The sequence below is a fragment of the Cinclus cinclus genome, chromosome 14 (genome assembly GCF_963662255.1).
Source record: "Cinclus cinclus chromosome 14, bCinCin1.1, whole genome shotgun sequence".
In the NCBI taxonomy this organism is placed as follows: domain Eukaryota; kingdom Metazoa; phylum Chordata; class Aves; order Passeriformes; family Cinclidae; genus Cinclus; species Cinclus cinclus.
This window is the reverse complement of record NC_085059.1, coordinates 15,729,010-15,754,743: the sequence shown is the minus strand read 5'-3', so window position 1 is coordinate 15,754,743 and position 25,734 is coordinate 15,729,010. Positions and strand designations below refer to the sequence as shown.

The window sequence follows — 25,734 nt, the reverse complement described above, 5'->3', positions numbered from 1 at the left end:
GTAGATGAGATGTTAAGAGAAGAGAGTTTATCATTGTAATTGGACTACTCACACAAAATGCAGACATTTGCTTTATCTTTTGCATAGTTAAAAAGTGTGTGCTTTTTAAAATATATCTAAATAGAGATATTTTAGAGATAATAATCTAGTTATTATTTTTCCATTATTTGAGGAAGGTAGGATTTAGTTTGGTTTTGTTGGTTTTTTTGGTTTGATTTTTCCCGTGGGGTTTCCATGCTTATCCTCAGAAATAACACACTCTTCCTGATGATTACCTGTGGTCAGGTTTGGGATCCTGAAGCAAGGGCCCAATTCTGCTCTTGCCTGCTTGGAGTAAAAGCTTTAAAAGTTTAAAAAAGCTTTGTGTCTGACTATTCCCAGATGTAACTGAGGATATCTACAGCCCATACACACACTTTCAAAAGACTGTTTTGATTAATTCCGGATGAGAACAGAGCTTCCTGGGAGGGATTTTCTGCTCTGTGGGTTTCTCTGCCCACACCAACAGTGAATGCTCTTCTGACTTGAGAACTGCTTTTTCTTTCCTCGACTGTTCTCCAATGTGAATTTGAAAGTCGTGCATGGACAGACTCCAGATTCAAAACTCATACAGCCCTCCATGCCAGAACCACCAGAGCCTCAGGGAATGTAACAAACACAACTCATGAGAACAACCAGATGACAGCTTATTAATACACCCTGAATGTTTTCTGCTTGTAGAGAAAACTTGCACTGCCAACACAGGGAGCTAACATGATTCTCCAAGAGAAAATCTCCCAATAGTTACAAGACATAGATATCAGCTCCACTTCTGTTCCACCAAGGGTTAAGAGGACTCCATAGCAGAATGCAAGGAGAAAGGAATGTGGAGCAAGATGGAAGGCAAAAGAAAGGGGGATTCCCATCCTTCTCATAAAATTAATCAGCAGCTCTTTTGCCATCTCCCAAACACAGCAGCATTCCCCCACCATGGAGAAGTTTCCTTCCAAATCAATGGCTGTCAACGTGCAGTGGCAGAGCTGCTGCTGACAGCAGCAGGAGAATCAGAGACCCGAGCAGAACACAGTCTTGAGACTGAGCCTGGGTAATTTCGGTGCATCACAAAGGGCTCATTAACGTCCCCTGAAGCTCTCGGTGGGACCCAGCCCATTGATGTCACTGGGGCGCCTTCCTCCCACTCCTCTCTCTCAGATTCTGGCATCACGAATCCTTCTGCCTGGTACTTCCCTTTGTCCTTTCTGTTCCTTTCTTGCTTTCTTCTCCTTTTCTTTTCTCTTTCCTTGCCTTTTGTTCCCTGCTTTAACAATTTTCAGTCAACCCCAGGGAGACAGTCCCACTCTTATTTGCTAAAATAACTGGTAGTTAAATGACTGACATTTAATGTGGTATCTTAGGTTTCAGCACTGCTCCGCTGGGAGAAGATGCAGTGATGAGTGTGTGGGGAGAGGGAAGAATAGGATGTGGATCAGGCTTCTGAGAGCTTTGTTTTTTCTTTTTCAGGCTGTCCGTAGACTCCAGCAAACATCATTTCTGGTGGAGGACTAATGGAGAACACTCTTCTAAGTGGGAGACAGACAGAAGGCTGTTCATGACCTATCAAAAAAACCAAAACCCCACTAAAGCATAAAGCAGACTGGAGCCTTACTACACTGGAAACCTCAAAAAGGAGAAGGTTGTCCTTTTTTATTACCTGGTTTCTTACTTCCTTTGGAGTCAGTACTGCAAAATGACACTGAACTGCATTGGCATTTCCAAAAGAATGCTCAGGACTGGAATGGCAGCACATGGTGCTGGTCAGGATTTAGGTGTTTTAACAGAGCTTGGACATCCCTGCAGCAGATGTGCTCCTCCCACTGAAATCCAGGAATATGCCATTGATCCTGCTGCACCCCAGTGCCTGGACTCACTGTGTGCTCATGCAGTCATCTCAGCAGAGGTGTCTGCACTGCAGGGGAGCCCAGCCCAAGCCAGAAAGTGATTTCTGCAGAAATGGTCGAATTCCATGGTAGAATAATGTACATGGAGGGCAAAAAAAAAAAAAAAAAAAAGGACAATGTACAAAAGGACCCGAAATACAACAGTTTTAAAAATAGTAGCAATGAAGGTGTAGGTCAAACTAAAGATGATGCACTGGTCTGTGCCTGTCCCAGGGCTGAGGTGGGCTGAAGGACAGGACTTACAACTGATTTGTATTATACAAACACCTCAGGGCTCTTCCTCTCCACTGTGTGTAACTCTACTGGGACCTCAGTACCCCTTAGCATCCTTGCTGCTGCTAACCTTCCTTTCAGCTCTCCTGCTCACAGGGGTGAACTCAGAGCAAGCTGTCCCCACAGAGAAGGGTGCAATGATGCCTTTCAAACACCTTTAGCAAAAGTATCCATCAGTGATTTGTTCTGCTCTGCTTTGGTTGGGAGACACTGATGGACATTTGCACTCACACCTGAAAAGTACCTTCCCTAATTTGGGTGAGATTCTTCCACCCAAAAGGTTCCTCCTCCCAGAAAGAAATGCAATCATCCACCAGCCACCTAATTAGCAGATGAACTATTTATTTGACTTGTCATATCCCTTGGGAATTTTACATGATGGAACTGTCCTGTGGGAGAGCTTTTCTAAGACAGCTGTTAAATGAAATGTCTAAAAAGCAAAGGGAATTAGTTTCTCTACCATCACCCTTGTAGTTTCCCCATTTTATTGCCTTCAGTTTTGTTTCAGAATTTATAACAGGTAAGACAATCTTGGAAAATAACATCAATAACCCTTGTGTGTTGTTATGACAAAGGTGTGAGGATCAAAATCATCAATGAAAAGAAATTTGGCATCTGATGGGAGATCAGCTCCCAAAATGCCATTTTGCTGAAATCTTCCAAGAAATCAATTTTCTGCCTACGCCTGTTCACCACACTGGAGAACCTCCCATAATATCCTTGCATGCTAATGCACAACATGAATGTGTAGTAAAACACATGTGCCATGCCTCTGGTGGGAACTGTAGGCACCCAGGAAGAAAAATAACACCAAAAAACACACACAAAGAAACCGCCTACAGAAATTCCAGGCAATATAGTTTTGCTTTCTTTTTCCAGTCCTCCAAAACAGATAGTTCATGGGATCATTTTGGAACCCTTCCTCAAAAAAAAAAAAAGTACTAAAGGGATTCCCATTTGGCTTGGTAGGCAACTATGGGTACATCCAAAGAATTTGCAACCCACTCAGGTTCTGACAAAAGTGTGGCAGAGAGCAGGGAATGTGCAATAGTGGGCATTGTGTGCATTTGTTTGGAAGCAAAGAGAATGGGGGTGTTTATCATGATCACCAGGTGACCATGACAAGGCAAAAGGTATTCTGAAATCCTAAACAGCAGCTGCTTCTCCTCCACTCTGAGCCAGGCTCTTACAGAGGCACGGCAAAACCACTTGACTAAACCAGCCGCTCTGATTTTTAATAAACACCCAATGGGCTTAAGAGTGCTCATAAGTTGCACAAGGTACTTATTTGCTGTCTTTTTGGGACACAGGCTACTCAAGCCTCCAAGAGAGTTGGGCTGGGAGCACTGTTAAAATGAAAATGGTCTCCCAGAGTATAACCTGATAACAGAGCTAGCAAACCCCCAAATAATCTGATACTACAGAATTGTAAAAAGTCACTATTCCAGTATAGTCTCTGAATAATGCCCCCAACTTCTAATATGAAAGCTTTGTAGTCAGAAGACATTTCCCATATTTTCTTTCCTTTGCTTTTCTCTGTGAAAACTTATATGTGAATCAAGTGTCCCCAAGATCTCTTCCTCTCTGGGTACCTTTGGTGCAGGGTGGACAGATGAAGATTCATACCTGTGCCATCTACAGGGAAAAAGTAATGGGAAAGAAAGAAGAGGGGCTAAAGAAATCCCATGTTTTCCCCCCTCCAATTCATTTCATAGTCAGCCCTTTGTTGATTTCTACAAGAAAACAGAAAAAGCCCAGAGGCAAGACAGCTCATCTCTCTGTGACTGAAACACACTCCAAACCCAACCAGATCTTGGAGAACTTGGTTGCAGGCTGCCCTCAGATTATTCTGCAGGAGATTTTTTTGGTGAGCTTTCAGTTTGAAGTCTGTTACTCATCCCTTCGGCTCACGTCACGATGAAGTCCCTTGCAGAGAACAGGACCCAAAAGTAAGCTGCTCAGCATCCTGGATTGTACAATTTAATTTGGAAAATTGCCTTTCCTGCACTGGTGCTCAGCTGGAGCGCAGACACTAAATCCTGCCTCCCTGCAGAAACAGCCAGACTGTCCCAATGACACATTGCCAACACAGCTCTGCTGTGAGCTCGCATTGGGAAAGGCAATGCCATTTCTATCCCACATGCAGATTTTTTCTGGAAAAAAAAAACCACAAAAGAGGCCTGAGGTACAAGGATCTGTGGGGAAGACTGACACAAAACCTTCAAAGGTAGTGAGAGAATAAGCGCCTTTGAATGGATCCCAGGCACCAGGCTGTCAAAGGACAGGGAGAGGTAGGTCATTTACCCTTTCCTACACAAACAGCTTGGCTATGTGCTGCAAAAGAGTGAAGCCTTAAATATCCTAACCCAGAATCGAGCCTTGGCTGAGCTTTTCAAAACGAGGCACAGGAGGGGACAGAAGGCACCCAGGGATCACAGAGGAATGAGGAACCTCTCTGAAAACACTGGTCACTGGGAACTAAAAGACCTCCAGAGAGCAGAGCTGCAGCTCTCTTTCTTACAGGTTTAATTTTAAATATACTCAATACACAAGAAAGTGGTGGAATCAAAGTCACTGCATCCAGATAGAGACCAGGGTGGATCTTTCTGTCCAGCACCACCTGATGGCTCTTTCCAAGACATTCCACAGGCAACATTTTGCACCCTCCTATCTCACATCCACCACTGCAGTTTCCAGCAATCCTGGCTGTGCCCTCCAGGGCTGCTGCCCCTCTCTGCAATTTCCTTTCATGACCTGCCCCAAAACTGTCCATGATGTAGTTTCTGCCCCGCAGGTGAGCACCCACCACCCAGTCCTCAGTGTTCCTCTCCTACTGTCCATCAGAAACTGCCTCCTTGGGATGGGAGGACATTTGGTTGCAGGGATTTTTGCCCTTCAGGTTTGGATTTGCTTCACCCACAGGCAAACTCACCTCCCCAGAAACGGGAGACTGCTGTCCTCAGCCATACTCCACCTCAGCCTTGTCAAGAGTTTGTTCTCCCTGACAGCCTCTAATCACCAGTTAGCCAGTTTACCGAGGGAAAAAAAAATTATCCTTTCTGCTAGAATTCATTTTTATGACACCTACCATAAGAGACTTAAAAAAATTAGGCATTAAAATGGTTTATAGAGGGTATTTCTATAATCCACTAAGCTGTTTTCCATTTCCACTGATATGACATCTCTCAGCTATAATTCATAAATGCCATCAGTTAACAGACATAGAACCTTATCCTAAATTTTTCCTCTCATATGCTTTTCCCATTTAAACTTTCTGTTAAATCTTTGCTGTGCTGCTAAATCCAGAGAGATTTGGCCATAGCTGGGGGGGAAAAAGTTTAAGTAGCTAATTAATGCCACTGGATTTAGAGCATCCTATCAAGAGAGAATATAGAGGAAGCATGGCCTCAATAAATATTTTGAACACTTAAATAAAGCTAATGCCCCCACCTACATAGGAACTTCTAATATCCTCGGAAAATAAAAATTTTTATAGGCAATAAGTGGCTGTTTTCCCACACAGGGATGATCAGGACACGGCATCAGGTATATTGATTTCAGTGTCTCTGGCTGTCCCAACAGTAATTTTTGTTATTGATTGCAGCTCAGAAGGGAGTCCCTCTGGGAAGCCCCTGCTTGTGTCAGGGTCCATTCAACCAGGAGACATCCTAGGAGAAAGCATTTATTTACAGTCCTCCCAGAACTCATTTCCTACTTGATAAAACAACAGAAATGCCTAGCAATAATTATAATTCTTGCAGTAGTTAGACATATTCTGCTTTTCTCTGCCAAGCTCAGATAGAAAAACTCCAGGTCTCACCACAATCACAGCTACTAAACCACAGCATGAAAAACAAAACAGAATATACATTCCTCCTTATTTGAAATGCCTCCATTGTATCTACACTAGGTCTGCTGGGAAATTTGAATTTGGGTGGAGTTTGAAATTTGGGCTACATGCAGTCATTTGGTTATGGAAATTCCCACCTTGGAAGAGGTGATCCCAAAAGAATGGAGATTTTTTTATTTCTTTAGTGTGGGCACGAAGATGTCTCCTTGACTTTCTCTAGGTTAAGGATGGCTTATGGTCCACTGGAACTCCTTAAAGGCCTGATGAATTTCCAGTCACAACCAGATAAACATTTTGGGTGGGAGAGAAGTGCCCCCAAACTGCCTTCCCTGTATGGAGGGGAGAGGAAGCATGGAATACATGTGGAGAGAACAAGCCAAGCCACTTGCCCTCTAATGTTTTATCTAATGAAGACCTAATCCTAGTGGGACAAGAGTTTTGGCTCAGACAAGCAGAATATCCATGGACTTTAACTTTTTTTTTTTTTTTTCAGATGAAGTTTCAAAAGGCTTTATTCAATAGGAAGTTATTGATAACCTTTCTTTGGCCTTAAAGATCAAAAAGGGAAATTAAAGATCCATTGCCTGAGCTGAATGGAAAAGCTTCACCCACTGCAGTGCTGCCTGGTGCTGTACAGAAGTGAATTCAAGAGAAACTGTCCTCCCCAGTGCAAGGGTCAGTGTTAAATGCACCTCTCTCAATTTCCTCCCATCGGGAGATTAAACGCTTCCCTGTGGGCAGTAGGAGAAGCAGCAGAGCTGGTTCACAGCCTCCTCTCCAAGTGCCTTACCCGTGTCACTGTCCATCCCCAGCCCTGCCAAGCTGCCCAGCAGGATGGGCTGGAGCCCAGAGCCACACGTGGGGAGGAAGACGAGGACTGAGATGAGCAGGACTGAGGTGTCTCAGGCTCGTGCTTTTAACCTTGGGGAGTGGAGATGAATGAGCCTGCACTGCCAACACGAAGGACATTTTCCTGCTGTCATCACAGCAAAGGGAGAGCAAGTGATGACAAACGTGGACTTCAGCCACTCAGTGACTGGCACTTCCACTTCGTTTCTCCATGACAGAGTCTGCTTTGGGAAAATCATTCCCAAGGATCTTGCATGGAGAGGTAGTCTCTGCTCACCCACTCAGAGTACCTACGTGGCCTTTACCCATATGCTGCTGCCTGGCACTTCCAGGAGAAGAGTTCCAGGAGTAGTTCCCCCATCACTTCCCAGACATCACAGGCTGTTGCTCGTGTGCCAACAGATGTGGGAGAGTTCTGGGTGTCCACCAGACAGCCATCCCCACTTGCCAAGGATCTGTGGATCTACACAAAGAGGCATCAGATTCATTAGGAAGAGGAGGAACTATAAATATGAGCCTAAGCAAGAAAATGAGGCCAGTGTGGGTCTCAACAGAAATTCAAAGCTGTGTCCTCTCCTATGGGCAAGTGCTCACTCAGATCTCCCCACTTATTTATCAACACTGGCAGCCACAGAAAGCACATCCTGCCTTCTGAGCATTCAGACTTTTCTTGCAGAATCAGAAGGAATCCAAGTATCCTCATGCTGGTTTTGGTATGCCTCATTAACATCACTGTCCAGTCTCACTGGGAAAAAAAAAAAAAAACAAAAACAAACAACCCAAAAACTGGACAACAGGATGGGACAGTATCCCAAATCCCCTAAAACAGAACTTCTCCCTAAAGCTACCCTTCACATGCAGTCTCACACACAAGAAGAAGAGCTACTGGCACAGCTGAGGTCTCAAAGGCACAGGTAGGTCACTTGAGGCTGGAAGTCAAAGTCTCCCTTAACTTCAGGACACCTCTGAGAAGTGATCAGCCTTTCAGTCTTTGCAGAAAAGCTGACGCTGTCCAAAGCATCAGGCACTGCTCCCTTGGGACCTCAGACTTTGTCCTTTTGTGTGCAGGAATTGCAGAGCCCCACGGTGAGAGCAATGGGGCGTGGGATCAGAGGAGACACCTCACTGCTCTCTTCAGCTGCTGTCTGGGGATGGGACTGAACTGCAGCAAATGTTGATTTAAAGAACCCTTCAGAGGCTGCCTCTAATGCTCTTGCCACAAGCCTTCAGCTCTCATTTATCATCTGTGTGTGATTCTACCACTTGCCTAAAACTCAATACAACCTTTTCAAGATTTTAATTTTTTTTAACCATTGATGTCTTAGTATATCCCCTTGCACATTTTATTTTCCTCTCACTTCCTGAGGAAAGAAATTACATGAAGAAGCCATTAGAGCTCCCCAGCCATCTGATCTTGGCAGGACATATCTCTGACAAAACAGAAAACAAAGTGCAAGACTGGTGCACAATACCGAGGCAAAATCTCACTCTGGGAGAGACGAGGATCTGGGGAAGGGAATCAGCTCCCACCCAAAGTATCCCACAGCACTGTGACAAACCAAGGCAGAGAGGAGGAGCTGAGTGCACCCTCCAGAGCAGCACAGTCAGGCTGGGACCAGCACTGCCCCTGCCCCTTGTCACCCAAAGAGCAGCAGAGATGGGGCACATCCAGGTGTGGGCAGGAGGAGAGTGGCCCATGGCAATTTGGCTGCTGTTAGTGCCTGTTCTGCAGCACCACCACGGAACAGGAGAGCAGAAATGCATGCCTTCCATGAAAAAAAAATAATTGAGCTATAATTCAGGTTTTGGCTTGCTCTTTCATCCAAAAAAGAAGAGTGGTTTGAATAAAATAATATTCCTATTAGAGTTATTTCATTAGAACATGAAACAGATGCACTGGGGCACTTCGTATCACTCAGAACACTCTATATCACAGTTAGGTTCTGATGCTCTTTGTGGAATTGGTAAACGCTAAAATACCTTTTAAAATCTGATTTTTTTTGGTACCTAGAGGCTTAAGCTAACAATCAAGACCCCAAATATTTGATAAACAAACATAAGGCTGAAACACTGCTATGATAGCTTAATAAACTCCTGACAAGAGGGAGATGCAACAGGTGAACAGTAGAAAACTCAACAGCAGTGAGAGGGTCACAACATCTTGAGGATAAGGCTTGGCATGATTGGAGGCACAGACTGGTGCAGAACAGCCAAGAGGAAAATCCTGCTGCAAGGAAGTGGAAAATGAGCTAAAATCAGAGTTAAGCAGAATGTTGCTGAGAAAAATCTGCAGGAAAGGTACAGACAATGGCATCACAGGTCGCAAAACCCCTTGAGTTTCTTTGGATCAAGTGGACCTTCTTTAGAAAAGGCTCAATACACAATCCAGGGAATTTATAATGTAGAAACATGTATGTGCAGCCCTGATCCCCCATCACTTTGAAAATATGTTTAAAGACCAAAGCAAAATTAAGACAAATGCTGCATTTTCTTAGAACAATTCCTTAGGGCAGATTAAAGGAAGAATGATTAAACCACATCAACCAACTGAATATGAAAACTGAGAAAAATATCTGCAGAGAGTCACAGTGCCCCATCACCTGGGCACCCTGCACATGCAGCACATCTCCCCATCAAATTGCTGACAGCAAATTCCCTTGAAGAACATTGTGAGCCCAGGATTTTAAGCAGCCAGGAGATAACAGCATCCCAAAAGACTGGTGTGAACTCATGGTTGCTTCAAAGAATGGAATTAAATAGGTTTTCATCACATCACTGCTGTCTATAGGAAAGGAAGGTTGGGTTTGGGGAGCCCACACCAGGCCACTCAACATCACCACGGCACCCTCGCCCAATAAATCAGGGAAAATGCACTTTGGCAGAGCTGCTTTGACTGCAGGTTTCTGGCTGCAGGGATTTGTCTGGGGCTCCAGGGTGGTCCCACAACCCACTGTGCAGGACCAGACTTTGGGGAAGCAAATGGGTTGACGTGGCAGAGCAAGCAGCTCTGTGCTGAAGCAGCATGAAATCCAGGCCAGGCAGCAGCAAGTGATGCCTGTGGGTGGGATATTGTGCATGGTAGACTTAGCCTGCCTGGAATTGCAGGGATGGATGGGGGGCTGGAACATGCAAGGGGGGCTGGAACAGCCTCTTCACCTTCCCTACATCAGTATTTTGGGCAAAATACTCTTTTCTCACAGAGAGAAGCAAAGGAGAAGTAGAAGAGAAACATCTCCCAAGGAATTTTCCAGAGCAGGGATACTCTAGAACTTCTCAGAGTAAAGAGTCCTCTGCTGCTGAACATCATTCTCCCTTCTTCCTGAAGTTGGGGAAAAGCAATCTTAATGAGGAAGTGAGGAAGGAGAGTTCTTCCCAAAAATGGACTCATTATTGGGTTCCAGGTGCCAACTCTTAAAACAAATTCTTTCAGTCTCACACAGCGTCTTTAAGAAATGGCAGATTGCACTGGTTCACAAGAAACTCTCTGCTCCCTGATAATAAATGAGTTGTTAGAAGAAGTAGCAGGCTCACAGATCCATTTGTGATCCAAAGGGCTCACAGATGCTTCCCATTTTCACAGTGCCAAAACCACAGAACACCAGACAGCAAGGGTTGGGAACGAGCCTCCTGCACCTGCCTGCTTGCTGCTCTCCAGTGGCTAATGGGAGACTGTCAACCAGTTTCCTTTTGATGAAGCCTTTTTTTACTCTAAATTTGCTGTTGTTGAAAGTGAAGAATTTACTGTATTGCCTGCAGGCTAGAACAGCTAGGGGTAAAAGCCTCACCCCTGTGTGCTGCACCTCTGCAGCACCTGGTGTGCTCTGGAGATGAATCCTCCTATGGCACAGGCACCCCTTGTCCTACAGCCACACACCTCATTCCTCTGCACAGCTGAGACAACACACCTTGGATGACAAACACACCTTGGATGAGACAAAGACACCTTTTCCAAAGGCTCTTGTGGTTCCACTGCAGGATGCTGCTGTGCCTGAATGTCTTGGCCACAATCCCCAGCCTTCTCAACACTACTCTAGATTTCATTCCACAGCCCTGGGGATGACTTCCCCCCCCCATTTGTTTTTAAAGTTGTTCTGCTCATCTCTCTAGTTTGGATTCACATTTTTTACTTTCTGTCCTGAGACAGGCTTGAAACAGGAAACCTGAACACACATTGTTCTCCAGCTCCTCTGAGATTGCTGCCAAATGGCAATTAGAACTCATGACAGATTGGGATGGGATTCAGAATGTCCCAAGATTTTCAGGTGTGTTTTGATCTAGAGCTCTGGGTCCGATTTGTCTCAGCTGCTACAGGACACCACTGTATAAATTTATTTTTTTTTACAGAACAAGCAATGGGGTTTTTTCCTTTCCCACAAGATTTTTTGTTCCAGTGCTATACAGGGCTTAACTGTGGTCTTCCCATTTGAGCTAGTGAGGGTTGCTTAGTCAAATCCCTGGGTGCTGTTTTGGAAATGCCACAGCATCTGAAGGCATTCCTTCCCTGATGATTCCCCCAGAACCCAGTCGTAGGGACAGACACTATCAGCCAGGAGTGTATCAACGGGAAGAGGGAGAAAGAGATCTGCATAAAGACTGCAAAAACAAACCCAGGCATGGCTGTTAGAGCACTACAAACACTCCTGCCAGCAGCAAGTCCACAAAAAGTGAGAGACAGAGGCCAAGAGGATAAAAGCACATAAAAGGACAAGGCCAGGCCCCTGCCCTTGGGGGGCCACTGCAGTGCAGTACCAAAATACAGGAGAACCTGAGCAGAACAGTTTCTGTGCCATGAGCATATGTTTTCTTCACTTCTCAGCAATACATCAGAATAGCACAACTGCGAAGAGCCTGTTTGCAATGTGATGCCTGCTTTTATCAAAGCCTTTACAGGCTGCTTGCAGGGAGAGCAGCAAAATGTTTGATACTGCTGAGATGTCACCTTCAGCAGAGTATTGAGGAATTAGCAGAAGAGCATAATGCAGCTGCAGACGCTTTGGGATGGGATTCATCTCACCTGCCTCCCAAAGTCTCAATCTTAGTAAACTGAGCCAAGATCAACACAATTCTGTTGTTTTAGCTCGTACTTCACAGAGGAAAGAAAAGTTCAGTTAGGGGACATGTGGGCACGTGAGGACCTGAGAATAAGCTTTGATGGGCTAAACATTCTCAAACAAATGAGAATTTTGAGAATGGTCACTGAGAGCTGCTGTCTGAGATGCTGAGTGTTGGTACTTCCAATGCAGAGTGACTACTAAACCCCACTAGAACTGTGATGATGCTTGAATGAGAAATTCCTCTTTGACAGAACAAGCCTGTACCCCAAAGCAGCGCTTGCTCCTCCAGAACGAGAAATGGTATGGGCTTTTTGGGAAAGGGCTCATCTCTGAAGCAGGGATAGAAATGCAGGAGTTGTCTCATGTCCCACCTGAGGGCTGCACAGTGAATTCACTGCCCTCAAAGCATCAACACATAGACGTGGGCACGTCTGGGAATACCAAGAGCTGATTTTCCAGTCTGTTGTGGCCGTGGATGGGTGACCACCTGCAAGCCCTGGGACTGCTCAGGGCTCTGTGGGCTCAGGAGAGGTGCTGGTATCTGCTCCCCTGAGGTCCCTGCGAGTCTGGCACACGAGGCTGCAGAGGTGGAGGATGTTACGATATAGATGACTCAATGTTAGAAATCTGCCTGACTTCATCCACACATTTCTTGCAGGTTCCCAAAACAAATAATGACTCTTAACGCCTGCCAGCCAAGGCTAATCCAGGTCCCTGCACCGCTCCCTGCCTCATCCTCAGGCAACAGCTCCATTGCCTCACCCCTTCCCCCAGTGTGGCCATGTGTCGCTTGGCTTTCTATTACTTCCTTTGGTAGTTCATTAAAGGCATTAATCACCTTCTGTACAAAGAGATTTCTCCTCAACTCCCTGCAGGCCAGGCCTCTTTCTCCTCTGGCTGCTCAGCTCTTGCAGGTGCAGTGCAGGTGCCTCACACCTGCTCCAGTTTCCCTGCTCCTCTGGGTCCCTGCTGGACACCAAGGTGGTGCTCACCCCCAGGCCTCCCCTGAGCTCTGACAAGAGCCTCCTTCCCAGCCCACTTTCACCCCACTGTGGTCTGCATCTCAGCATTTGTCTCCCTTTTCCCTGGCCAAATGGTCCCAACACCCGACCGTCGTATGTCACCTGCGTGAAGGTGGAGGACAGGAGCAACCTGAGCTGTGGTGCTGACCAAACAGGAGATACCATTAGCTCCAGTTCAGATTTGAGCAGAAGGAGGCAGAGCCCTCAGAAAGGTAAACCTTCCCTTGCTTTGCTAAGGGCTGAAAAGAGAGAGAAGGGAGAACTCCACTTATTGCACACCCTCAGCCCCTCCAGAGCTGCTGCCCTGCCCCTTTCCCACTCAGGTCTCCTTCCTCAAGGTTCCTTCATCCTCTGTCCTCTATTGGACTTTGCTTGCCTGTGCTTTCTTCACCAGCTCCCAAGCCTGCTGGTAATTTTTCTGCTGTTTACCTGTCAGAACAGCAGTGCTGTTCTCGTTCTTTGGGATGGCACTGAATGGGATGTGGGTGCTATGTGGAAGGAAAGCCAACAAGGCTCAGGGTGTTCAGGGGATGTTGGCAGGCCAGCAGGAGAAAAAACACACTGGAATCTGTGTAATCACTGATGTCTTTTGCCTGTTGAAGCTCATTGCTAGATAGCAAAGGTCAAAGCAAAGTGTTTGGGAAGGTGGGGAGGTGAGAAATAGCCCTTGATTTTGTGTGAGATTCTTCCACATTCTGCATCCGGATTACTTAAAGAGGTTTCTGTATCTCTCCTCTGACCCTCCAGCCCTTAACCTTTCATTTCCCTCCCACTTCATCTCCATTAGCATAGTGGCAGGATCTCACTTACAAAATCCAGGCCAACATTCCTGTAACATATAGAGAAATGCAGACACATATGCCACATCCACACAAGAATCCTGCCATCAGTACAGCTCAGTCTAAGACATCAGTTGTTTTCTTTTGCACTCCTCCACTCTGTCAAAAACAAATAAAATCAAAGAATGAAAAGACCCTCTTAGAGAAGCCAAGATATGGCAACTTTTAGCTGTCGCTCACTTTTCATTGCCTCTCACTGCTGCTTCCTCAAGGGGTCACTCAGTCTGGCAAAGCATAAGCACGTCTGAATTGCAACCCTGGGTGAGGATTGGCAGGGTTTGATTTACAGACAACAGGGAAAATAACTGATCTACATTAATAAAAAAGAATCAACACTTCAGGAGGTTTTTGTCTTTTTTGTTGTTTTGCTGGGGGTGTTTCTTTTAAGAGTGGCCCAGAGGGGACAAGTGGGTGGCTGCTAAAAGGGCAGTGTGAGACAAGCAGCTGGAGACTCGTTACTGTCTAAGCTAATGAGCAATCACTTCAGCAGGTGAGCAGGGAGCAGCTTCTGCTGGATACCACACTGCTATTGCCCCAACAATTCACTACCATTTTGAAATGTTATTTGCTGGAATGATGGTGGATTGCAAATGGCTTGGTTTGCCCCCCCCCCCCGCTTCTGCACCCCTGACTTACTCAGGTGTTACCAAGGGATTTCACATGGAACTTTTCACCAGGAAAAACAGTGCCCTGTTTCATTTCTACACAACTAAAGTTAGAGAAATAAAACCTCTCTTTAAAGGAATGCAGTTGAAATAAATGCATCTTTTCTTCAGACTTGTGTTAATACCGCACCCCAGAGAATTTGGATCTTCAGAATATTAAAGTCTCCCTGACTTATTGCCTCTTTAAGGAGCATGTTGGTTTTGTGTTTGCTCTGAGCTCCATGTGTTACTGAAGCTAACTGGGACCTTTTCCATTTCTGGTGGCAGAGAGCTGCTGCCTTTGGGGCCCTAACCCTATTAAGGGAAATTTAAATGTATACATCTAAAATTCCCACCAGTTTTGGAAATGAACAGCACACTTCCCCATGCTGCCTTCTTTGCAGTCACATGAAGATTTCCACTCTCACCTTGCTAATAATGCCAAAAAATAAAGTCTCTCTGTTTCTGGCCAAGTAGAATCCCTATCATAAGAAAAGGCTTTATTTTTAGAGAAGAAAAGATAAGCTGTGAGTGGAAGCTGTGACTGTCACACAATGGACAGGTCTGGCCTGTGCTGTTCACTGTTTCCCAAATCCCTCCTTTGCCTACTGCAGAGTCCAGATTTTACTTCTTCACTCGCTTTTCTGCTTGTCACAAGTGCTGGGATCCTTTCCAGATGAGCAGACAGATTTGCAATTCCCCTTATTCCTCCCTCTGATTTTTCCTTATGGCGTCATATCTGCTTTTCTCCCCAGGCAACTCTCCCACCACCCAGGATAAAAAACATTAAATACACAAAAAGTAGTCCTGCAAATAATAAGGGCCCCCATAGCCCTTGAAGAGATGGGCACACCAGATGGGAGACACATTGCTTGGTGTGTGTGGTGCCAGCCTCTCACAGAGCTGCCTCTGTCAAGAGACCAGGGGAGCCCCATCAATGTCCCTGATGATGGTATCAGTTCACGTTTACCCAAAACCCTTTGTGCCCAGATCCCTGGAGGCAAACAGACAACCTGCCCTGTCCTGGCAGCCATAGCTGAGGAAATGGCTCAGCAGTCATGTTCTAAATGCTTTTCCTTCTTGGGAAAATCATATGGGACAAGCTCCTGCCTTCTTGAGCGGTGACTGTAGCTGCTGAGCACCCAGCACCCACCCGGGGGGCCCTGTTTGGACACAGGGGGCTGGTGTCACCTCCAGGATCTGCTCCCTCCTGTTTGGCAGGATTTTACCCATCAGCACACTCCAAGCTGCTGGCATCTCACTGAACAAACACACACTTACTAGAAAGCTACAGGCCATCCCTGCCCAAAACTGAGCAACCTTAACCTCAGGTTGATCTAGCGTGAACTGATGCTCTGTGATTCATCTGTCTGCATCACGTCTTTTTCCGTTACGTAATCCAAGGAGATCTATCTCCTTGTAGTACCTGTGTCGTATTAATCAGACTGCATCTGATAATTAAATTCATGTTTCTGTTGGCTTAACTCACATTAAATAGTCATAGCAAGCATCCTGAGTTCTGCAGGGAAAGAAAATCCCGAAGCACTTACACGAGATTTCTGACACTGTCAAAATAAAAACAAGTCTAGCAACCCCACAACTATTACAGGGCTGGGCTTATTTAGACTGTGGAAGTTTAATTATAAAAATTGCATTCTAATTGATTACTGCTGGAATAATTACAGCAACACCTTTACAAGAAATGGCGACCATCATATGTTTGTCAACAAAGAAACTTCCTTTAAATTCAACACACAATTATTGTTTAATTAAACCAAATTTAGATCCTCATTTGAGAACATTCAAATGCTTGCCTATTCCTTCCTATCTCTGAGAGGTAATTTAGGAGATAAAAAGCAATTTCTATAAATACTCTATCTATATATGTAAGTATCCAAGGAAAAGAAGGAAAAGAAAGACTTCATTTCATAGCTGATCTGGATGTAAGCTTGCTGCTATTGATAAGAACATAAGCACAGAGTGAGTGATCACTACAAATCCCTCTCTAATTGGTGCTTGGAAGCTTTAATAAAATATGAACAGAATCCTAACTACATGTTCATTTTCTAATTTGCAGAACAGATTCAACTGTTGATATTCTAGCAGCACCCACAGCATATACTCAGTATGAGGACCCCATAGTAACTGTATCTCTGCATACAGGGAAGGAGAGGGATAAATAATTCATTTTTTTCAGCCTCTTTACAAGTTTTCTTGCAGCTGCAAAATCCTGTTGCTCTCCTGTGCAGACCCTTGTGTTTCAAGTGTGCAGCTCCTGAATGCCCCTTGCCAGCAGCCCACCACCCAAGCACAAAAAATCTGGTGGCTGCTTCAGCAAAGCTGCGGGGCTCAGTGATGAACAGGGGTTACTTTAGTCACTGGTCATCCCTGCAAAGCAGCCTGAGTTTTGCAGGGGCAGATTTCCCAAGCTGGTGACTCACCTTGTGTGAGCTCCTGCTCACAGGGCACAGTCCCCAGGGCAGATTGTTGTTGAGCCATCCTCCTCTCAGAACAGCCAGAACAGCCTCCACGCCTGCCTGGTCCTGCCAGGCTCACCTGGGGACCTCAGCCAAAGGTTGAAAGAAGGAGTCTCTGCACCACAAATTAAATAAAGCTATGGAGCTGTGGCTGAAACAACTCATATTCCCTGAGGAGCCGTGCTCCACGCAGGATGGGGATGTGCAGTACACTGTGCACAGTTGGAGGCTGAGATGAAGAATAAGAGAAAACTACTCCCAGCACAGGTTGTCTCAAGCAAGAAACCTCACATCCCTTTGCTGTCAACAGCACACAGTGCTCCCATCCACTGTGGACCTTCCAGGACCAGAATTTGCAGATCTCTCTTAAGCTACAAAGCTCCTGTGCTCTCACATCTGGCACAGAGATGCCAGATGCCCCTTCCCACCCCTCTCCATTCTGACCTGCAGCATCAACTCTCCTGTGCTGGGTCTGCCCTGAGAGCAGACACAGCAAAAAACAGCATGGTGGGGTTTGCTAGACACTGTGTGGAGGCCATAAAGCTCTTCTCCAAACATGGATGGAGACAAAACCTCTGAACATGCCTTTAAAGCTGAGCAGAAGGGTTTTGCTCTGCTATGTCGCCAGGTAAACATTTCAGCTACACCACATCATCACTTTACCCTTTATAGTCACCTGGCACTGCTGTGCAATTCTGCTGAAGGAAGGACTCTCAATGCACCCTCCTCCCCTAAACAATTTCCTTGGCTTTTGAAGAAGCAGCGCAAAACTATGAAGCCTCCTAACCTTTAGTTAAGAACCCTCAGAGTGGCAGGTGTGTACTTTCATACGGGTAAGCCCCATCAGGCACCCATCTGCAACCACGGAGTGTGTTCATTACCAGCTATTCTGTGGGATGGAATGAATTGAGGAAGATATTTCAGTTATTGAAACGTGCCCGTGCCTCAGTGATGCAGCAACATTAGCATCAACCCCGCACATGAAACAGGAAGTCACCACACATATCTACAACCTCTTCTTTCTTCCTTAATGATGATGGTTTGCTTAAAATCATCATCTCCTGACACGTTGTGCACAGGGACCACAGGACCTGCACTGAGGTTTTCACAACCACTATGTGACGACAAAAAGTCCACATCTGAAAACACCAGAAATGCAAAAGTTATTGCTGGGCTGTGAGAGTGACAGCCCAGTTGACTACAGCAGCTTCTGGGTGCTCTCCAGGTTTCTCCCTGGGATGGGATGGGTGCTATTGTCTCATCATTAACAGCGCTGTCCCCCGGGCAGGAGCTGGCAGTGTCACTGCACCCACTGTCACCGCTTGCTCATCCAGAGGTGAGCAGGGTCACAGCTCATGCTGAGGTACATTTTGCACACGATTTCCTCAGCCAGGCTGCTGTCACTGTGCTGCACTTCATCCTGCCACTTCATCACCACCCCACAGGCCGCCCAACAAGGGTTTTGCTGTCACCACTGATTCTTAGTTTCTGCTCTGTATTTTGAATGATGCTGTTTCAGACACTTGCCATAAGGACTACATTTAGCACATGAGGCTGGATCCCTGCATGAAGCAGGATTTGCAGTGGAGCTGGGACCTACTAGTCTTGCTCAGATATCCTGCTGGAGACCCAGAGAGGTGAAGCATCAGGTTCACAGGGTCCAAACACCCTTAACTTAACTGTCATAGAAGCAGGTAATGCCAATGGCAAGGAAATGCTGTGTTCTCCATCTCCATGGGAACGAAACCTGGTACTTTTAACTGGTAGCACGGCCAGTCTTTTCTCAGAAGATAAGGACCACTGTGTGGGCAGGGTTTTCATTCTCTCTAAATAAACAGATCTTTCTGCTGATATCTAGTCTTGGCAGCCAGGCAAGGAATTAGCTGGAAGATGAAGAATGAGCTAATTCCTGACAAAAGTTTCACTTCAGATCTAGAGTACTAAAATCAAATCTCCTAATGGCCTGTTTTCTTTAGGTTGGGGTTTGAATAACACCTTCTTTTGTGCTTACAAAACAAATGCTGCCTGCCATAGTCTGGAGGAACTTAGGAAGTTTTTAATTATAAGAAAAGCAAAACGAGGACAAGTGAAGTTGGACTGTGCAGAGTGCTCTGCTGGTCTGATCTAGGACAATGTGCCCTACATAGAACTCAAATATAACATCCTTTGGGAGGCTGCCTTGCTTCCATTCAGCTTTTGTGAGACCACCCCTGCCCCTGCAGTACTAATGACAGATTTCTGAAGCATAACTGGTGTCATGGTCTTGCCATCAAAGCTGTAAACAAAACCATTAGTGGAAGGCATGGAGAGGGAGGGAAAGCCATGTGCAGATGGAGAATTTATTTGAGTGACATTCTTGCAGTTTCTGCTTTCTTCCTGCTATCAGCTCTGAAACAGCACATCCCCAGCCACAGTCAGCAACTCTACCCCAGGTGGGTGACATTTTCCCTTGATAGATACAAGGTCTGGCTTTTTTCTTCTATTTGTCTGGTTTTCCTGCCAAGAAAGTGCCATTGTATAGAGCTGAAATAGTTGCTCTTCCTTGATGGAAACCTTGTAGTTGGCAAATAGAGGGATATTAAGGAAAATAGAAAATCTTTAGATATGCCATTAGATACTGCAAAGAAAGAGTTACTTCTGTCTCCTTTATCATACTGGGCAAGAAATTCCTGAAATCTTGTCTTTGCAAACCCTCCAACAGAAAAGATCACAACCTTTTTTTTTCTTTTTTTTTTTTTAACTCCAAAAAGCTTCATTAATTCTTCTCCTGGCTCTTTCTTCCAGGAGATCCCTTCTGTGCATTTCTGAGCTGAGAGAACAGTTTGTGTTCACCTCTATCCCACACGACTAAACTGCAGGGGGGGTGTTCCAGTGACTCAAGAGGACACTGCAGACACTGGCCAACAACAACCCAACAGGCTCTACGAAGGGAAGGCTTCCTCCTGCCTCTCCTGACAGCCCCCAAACACACACACAGGCTCAGAGAATGTCAGCAGCAGTGTCTGCCACCAGGTCAAACCAAAGAATTCTTTGTGCATCACACGCTGCGGGCGCGAGCCCCTCGCCCACAGCACAGCACCCTGAGCTCCAAGGAAAGCAAAGGCTGCCACAGCAACCACAGGGCTGTGTCATGGGTTTAGTTTTCATTTGGTTTCCTCCTTCTGGTCTTGTTTGTTGCTGCTAGCCTTGGCTTTACCTAGCAAGCCAGGCTTCTTTTCTCTAATAATATCACCTAATGAGAACAGTAGAGTGAACGTGCTGTGCTTCAGCAGGGTGCAGATACACTCTGAGATCAATTCTGTGGTGCAAACTCATTCTTTAATATCTGTTTTTAGAGCCAATGAATTAATTTCTTGAAACTAGAACTCTCTTACCTCTCTATCATTGTTAGGTATGCCCTTATTGTGGATTTAGACTTCATTTGCACCAAGCTGCTGGCTTCTGCTAGGTCTTTCTTAAATTACAAGGACAGATGGTTAAACTGGGGCTGAGGAAGAAGCTGTTCACATCAAACAGAGACTTCTGTCCACTCTCTGGGTGGAAAGGGGTGTCTTTGTTGTGCATCACAGCTATGGGAAATACGGGGATGAAACCTCAATGTAATGAGTTGGGCAGAGGTTAAAGAAACAAGAGGAAATGTAACGTTGGGTGGTTTATACCACTTTGGATGCAATGGAAGGAGAAACACAAGACATTCTGGATAACTGCAATACTACCTCACCTCTATTCCTTAGCACAAATCAAAATGATCCAGAAACCCTTTGTCCGTATGTTTGGGATTTTCTTGCCTGGACCCTAAAGGTGAGCTGCACATTTGGTGCAAACTGTCCCATATTTCAGACAGCAAACAAACCCAAGTCAGGAATAAAGAAGCCAAAGCAAGGCAGAGCACGGTGGACGCTGGTACTTACAGGTGTATGTCATTTCAAAGCTGTCACTGATGTTCACAATGTCGATCTGGGGAAGGAGCTTAGGGGGTTCCGTGAGCTGAGACAATGCAAACCTAAAAGCTGCATGTTCCTGGGACTGCTGATTAGGAAATAACCCCCCTGGGGAGAAAAACAGAACAATAAGAAGGAAGGTCTTAAGAACATTCATATTAGAAACATCATCAGCCCAAAACATTCCTGAGAGCGGAGCCTACATCTCCGCAGCCCAGAAAGTGCCTCTAAACTCAGAAATCCTCCAGAACGCAAGACCCAAAGGTTCTGTGTCCACTGTGGACAGGTTGGGAGCAGAAAACCTCTCCAATATATCTGTTATGTAACCCTGGATCACATACAGGAGCCCTGATGCACGCGCAGGCCAAGCAGCTGCAGGGTAGGGATAGTCCGTGGGGTGGGTCAGCCTCCTCATCCCTGTAACTTCAAGCACGAGGAATGGGGATGCTGTCAGTATCACCTCAGTAAAAAACCCGACATTCTTCCTTCCCCCCCTTGCTTGTAATGAGGCTCAGTTTAAGCCCTGCTGACTGGGAGGAGAGGTTTGCTACAGGGGGGTGGCAGGGGTCCCCGCACACTGTGGGACTTTGGGGTACGGGGCAGCCTGGCTGAGCTTGGCCCAGCAGGGCACAGGGCTGTGACAGCCAGAGTGACATGGGACTGTGACCAAACAGCTGCTGCTGCTGGAGGTTTGTTGCACAGAAAACCCCTGAATTTAACAGGTGACAGTGGCCAAACTCAAACTGGGCAGGAAACTTAAAGCTTGACCCTCAAAGGAATCAATGTGTACAGAAGCACAGATAAACCCAGAACCACAGAATGATACTAACAGGGTAGGAACTGGGACTGGGCAGGACCTAAGCTCAGAGCCTCTCTTACCCCATGGATCTGAAACAAAGTGCAGAGATAACCCAGCCCTAGGAAAAGTTTCCTGCTGCTCCCCCAGCAGGAACCTTGTCTTGCAGCAGATCCCTTCACAGCCTCCAGAAAGATGCTATTAAATTCAACCTGTCTTGTAATCTGTATGCATTTAAAGAGAGCGCTGCTATTGGCATTTCAGGAGGAGGGAAACAAAGCACTTAGCAACAAGGGAGAATTAAAATAAAGCTGCAGAAAGTATCAATGCCCAAGATGACTTGAGGAAGAAACAAATAGGCAAGGACCAGAAATCAACGTCACTTCGCACATCTTTAGTAGAGGGGGCATCTCCTTGTGTGAAAAGGGCTATTTGTGCATCAATATCCCTCCACCTCCCCCGTTCCTCCCACCCCACAGCCTAATCACGGATATCGGAGGAATCAGATGCTCGTAGCCAAGTTGCGTTTGTTGAAAGGCAAAATATCTGGGATTTTGACAAATTTGGGGTAAAGGGGAGACAGGAAGGGAGAGAGACAAGGATGCAGCATCAACAGCAATAAAAGCACTGATTGTGCAGCTGGACACAGGCAGGAGTTGCCTGAACTTGGTGGATTAGCAACTGATTGGCATTGTAAAGAGAAGGGAGGCGGGAAAGAAAACTGGCATGCGATGGAAGGGATTTGGGGCTAGGTTACAGACGATCACCAGTAAATATCAATGGGAGAGTAATAATAAAGCCGGGGAAGGAGGGAGAGGAGCACCGAGAAGTTACACGAAGGAAGGAAGGAAGGAATCAAACAGGCACTGTTGGTGTGCAGGGGAAGCAAGTGGCATGAAAAGGAAAGAGACTTCAATGCGAGATCTTCTTCCCAGAGCTTTGCCCTTATTCTTTAGCAATAACAACAGAAAGCGTCTGTTTGTTACCTCCCGTCCCAGTTACCTACAGATGAGAGCATCCTCACAAAAATCTATCATGCAACCGCCGATTTTGCAAATGCAGCAACACACAATGGCAGCCCAGGCATTTCTCAGGGCAAGAAACAGATTTTTTTTTTTTTTTCATACTTCCTCCATTTCGGAGGCACTTTTCTCCCTCTGTGTTGGTGTGTGTGCGTGCCTGTGTGTGTGTGTGCAGGCATTTATTCCCAATCTACCCCTCCCCCAAAGCCAAATTGATCCATCTCTGCTCCGGCAGTGCTGGTACCATCGCACACATCCAGCCCTGGCAGTTCAGCCCCTCGCTCTTTCACACACATACACACACACATTGTACCTTTGCAGGCACACGAACGGGTCGGTTTTCCCCCACCACCCCCACTCCACCCTACCCACTCGTCAGGGACCACCAGCCCCAGCCCCGCACTCACCTATCTGGATATTGTTGGGGAAATTGGCCCCTAACACCGCCCCTAGGAAACTGGTGCAGAAGAAGGCAAAAATGTGCTGCATATTCCCTTTTGCATTGGCGAAAAAGAAGCCCAGTTCCAAGCATAGATTTGATTTTTCCCCCGCTCTGCTCTCTTTAGCTGCCTCTCTCGCCTCCCCTCCGCTGCGCCTTCGGGATGCGCGTCTCCCCCGCTCCGAATCCAGCGCTGAGACTGCCGCTGAGCAGCGCCTGGCAGCAGGATTAACTGAGCCCCGAGAGAAAGAAAGAGAGCCCGCTCCTCATCCACATCCCTCCCCCGCCACACAGAACGCACACGCACACGCCAGGCGCTTCCACCCAGCTCCTTCCCCTGCTCCCAGCTGCGCTCAACACCTGCGAACCGCATCCCCGGCCCCGCGCTTCCCCCGGGGGTCCTGGCTCGGGTCTCCAAGGGCAATCCCCACCTACCCCTAAACCCCAGCCTTCCCCCTCAACTTCTCTTGGCAGGGGCTCAAAGGAACCTGTGAAATCAGTAGGTGGCAAACTCCTCTAGAGACAGGGCTGAAACTCATCTACCTGTGATCCATTGCCTCCCAACCTGGGCTCTCACCCCTGGGTCCAGGACTTGAACCCACCACTCTCCGGAGCCTGGCTCAATAGGATAACAAAGAGGGTCCTGCAAATGTTCCTTGGAAGGAAGGATTTCAGAGCAACAAACGAGAGATACTGAAGGATTAAAGAAAGGAAAACCCCCATCATCTTTCTCATTGATTTTTCCTACCCACTGTTAATGGAAGAGGTTTTTCACCACTGCACTTGATATGGAAGAACCTGTACTCACCAGCACCATCAGACAGGGCAGGCTTCCGAAATTAGGGGGCTATCTTAGCCTGGACCATTTCAGAAACTGTTTCATGGCAGTTCTAGTGAGGCTGGAGCTTGCTTGACCATAAGCAACTTTGCCCAAAAACCAAAGGAAGAGAAAAATAAAGGTAGAACAAACAAAACTCAGCTCATAGTCTGGGATTTGGAAATTTTTGAAGAACTGTGGTGAACACGGAGCTATAGTCACCTCAGAAGGGAGAGAAAATTCACCCGTTCCCCCTGAAGTCCCAAGCCCAACTTGAGACCATTCCTGCCAGAAGCCGAAATCCTGTGTCCAGGCCCAGATATTCTGCCCTTGCTGTTTCTAGCCTTGATACACACCAGGGGTCCATAGCAGAGAGGAAATAGAAAGAAAAGAGATGTTTGGGGCAGAATTAGAAAATATTCAGATGCCCCATGTCCTGGTCAGGTGTAAGGTCCCTTGCCCTGGTGTCTTCTCCCCATCTCCAAATGTGTGTGATCAAACTGGAAGAACAGCTAAGAGTGGAGACCAAGGTTTAAAGGTTAAGAGCTGCTCCTGCATAAGGACCAATTGGATAGAAGAGCACACTGCAGAGTGGGATAACAGAAATGGGACATGACCAAACCTGCAAAATCTGCAGTGGCACAGAAATGTTCCCTGCTGGCCACAGGACCTAGGTGTGACACAACTTTACGGTGCAGGCATAACGCTATTCTTTATATTTATTATACTTCATTTAATCTCTTCAAATAAAGAGTTTTGGATCTTTAATAACTTCCTAGACAGTTTTATGGATTTCATTGTGACTTCTAGAATGATAAAATACTGAAACACCCACATCAATGCCAGAGTCAGTGTGAGGTCTCTAAACTGCACTCTTATAGCTTTGCATCAGAAAGGAATTGCACTGATGCCTGGGACCTGATGGCCTCTTACAGGACAGAACGTAGAGCTACACTGCAAAAAACAGAGCCCAGAAGGTTTGCATTTTCCTCATGGTAACTGATGGAATAACCTTCTAGGATGGATTCTTTCTTGCCCCAACCCACCCTTTCCCTGGTGACCAGGCAATGACTCAGTGCCAGGTTCACTAGTGAAGAAATTTAGGCACTCAGGAACCAGATAAAGGTGGCCAAAGGATGCTCTGACCCTGTCGCACTGCCTGGGTGACCTTCAGCCCACAGTCACATTCAAGCACAAAAAAATCCCCATCAGCTGTTGATAGGAAAACCTTCACCAGACTTCCATTTCCCTCCCTGTATAATTTAAGCAATACTGATTTGAGGCTAAAATAACCTGCTGATAGGTTTTATGGGATCTTGCTTTCCATCCAGAATTTAATAGAAACAGCTGCATTTATAATCTGAAGAAAGGCACTGAAGGATAACCAGTGCAACAGAAAGATGCCAGCACATTTTCCAAACTCCCAAACAGCCTATCTGATAACAGTAATAGTAGCCATAACAATAAAATATTATAATAGCTTGCAGAAAGCTTGCACAGTCGCATTAATTAATAATGCTGCTTTTGTCTATAAACCTCTCAAAATGCAGGTGGCTTAACAAGGGGAACCTCACCACAGTGTAACAAGATAAGTAGTAATAAGATCATTATTTTAAGAAGGTATTCATTTCCGTTTTCCCTACAGATAACAACATTTTATTCAGGGTTTGTTAGCATAAGGATGTTCAGAATTAACTCTAGGTGCTCTGAAGGCTCTTTAAGTCAACATGAAAGCAGTATAATGTCTGAACTTTTGGCTAAAAAACAAGCTGAG

The 25,734-nt window shown here is 46.1% G+C and overlaps 1 protein-coding gene across 4 annotated transcripts in view; it reads right to left on the bottom strand.

The window, feature by feature from the left end:
* The window catches only part of GRIA1 (glutamate ionotropic receptor AMPA type subunit 1), a 116,637-nt gene extending 93,444 nt beyond the window's left edge, over nucleotides 1-23,193 (bottom strand). For all 4 annotated transcript variants that reach the window (XM_062502286.1, XM_062502285.1, XM_062502287.1 and 1 more), the window contains exons 1-2: nucleotides 23,112-23,193; nucleotides 20,857-20,994 (exon numbers count right to left, since the gene is read on the bottom strand). In XM_062502286.1, coding sequence (XP_062358270.1) covers nucleotides 20,857-20,994; nucleotides 23,112-23,193 — 220 coding nt within the window. The remainder of the gene's footprint in view (nucleotides 1-20,856; nucleotides 20,995-23,111) is intronic.
* Nucleotides 23,194-25,734: the final 2,541 nt, after the last annotated feature.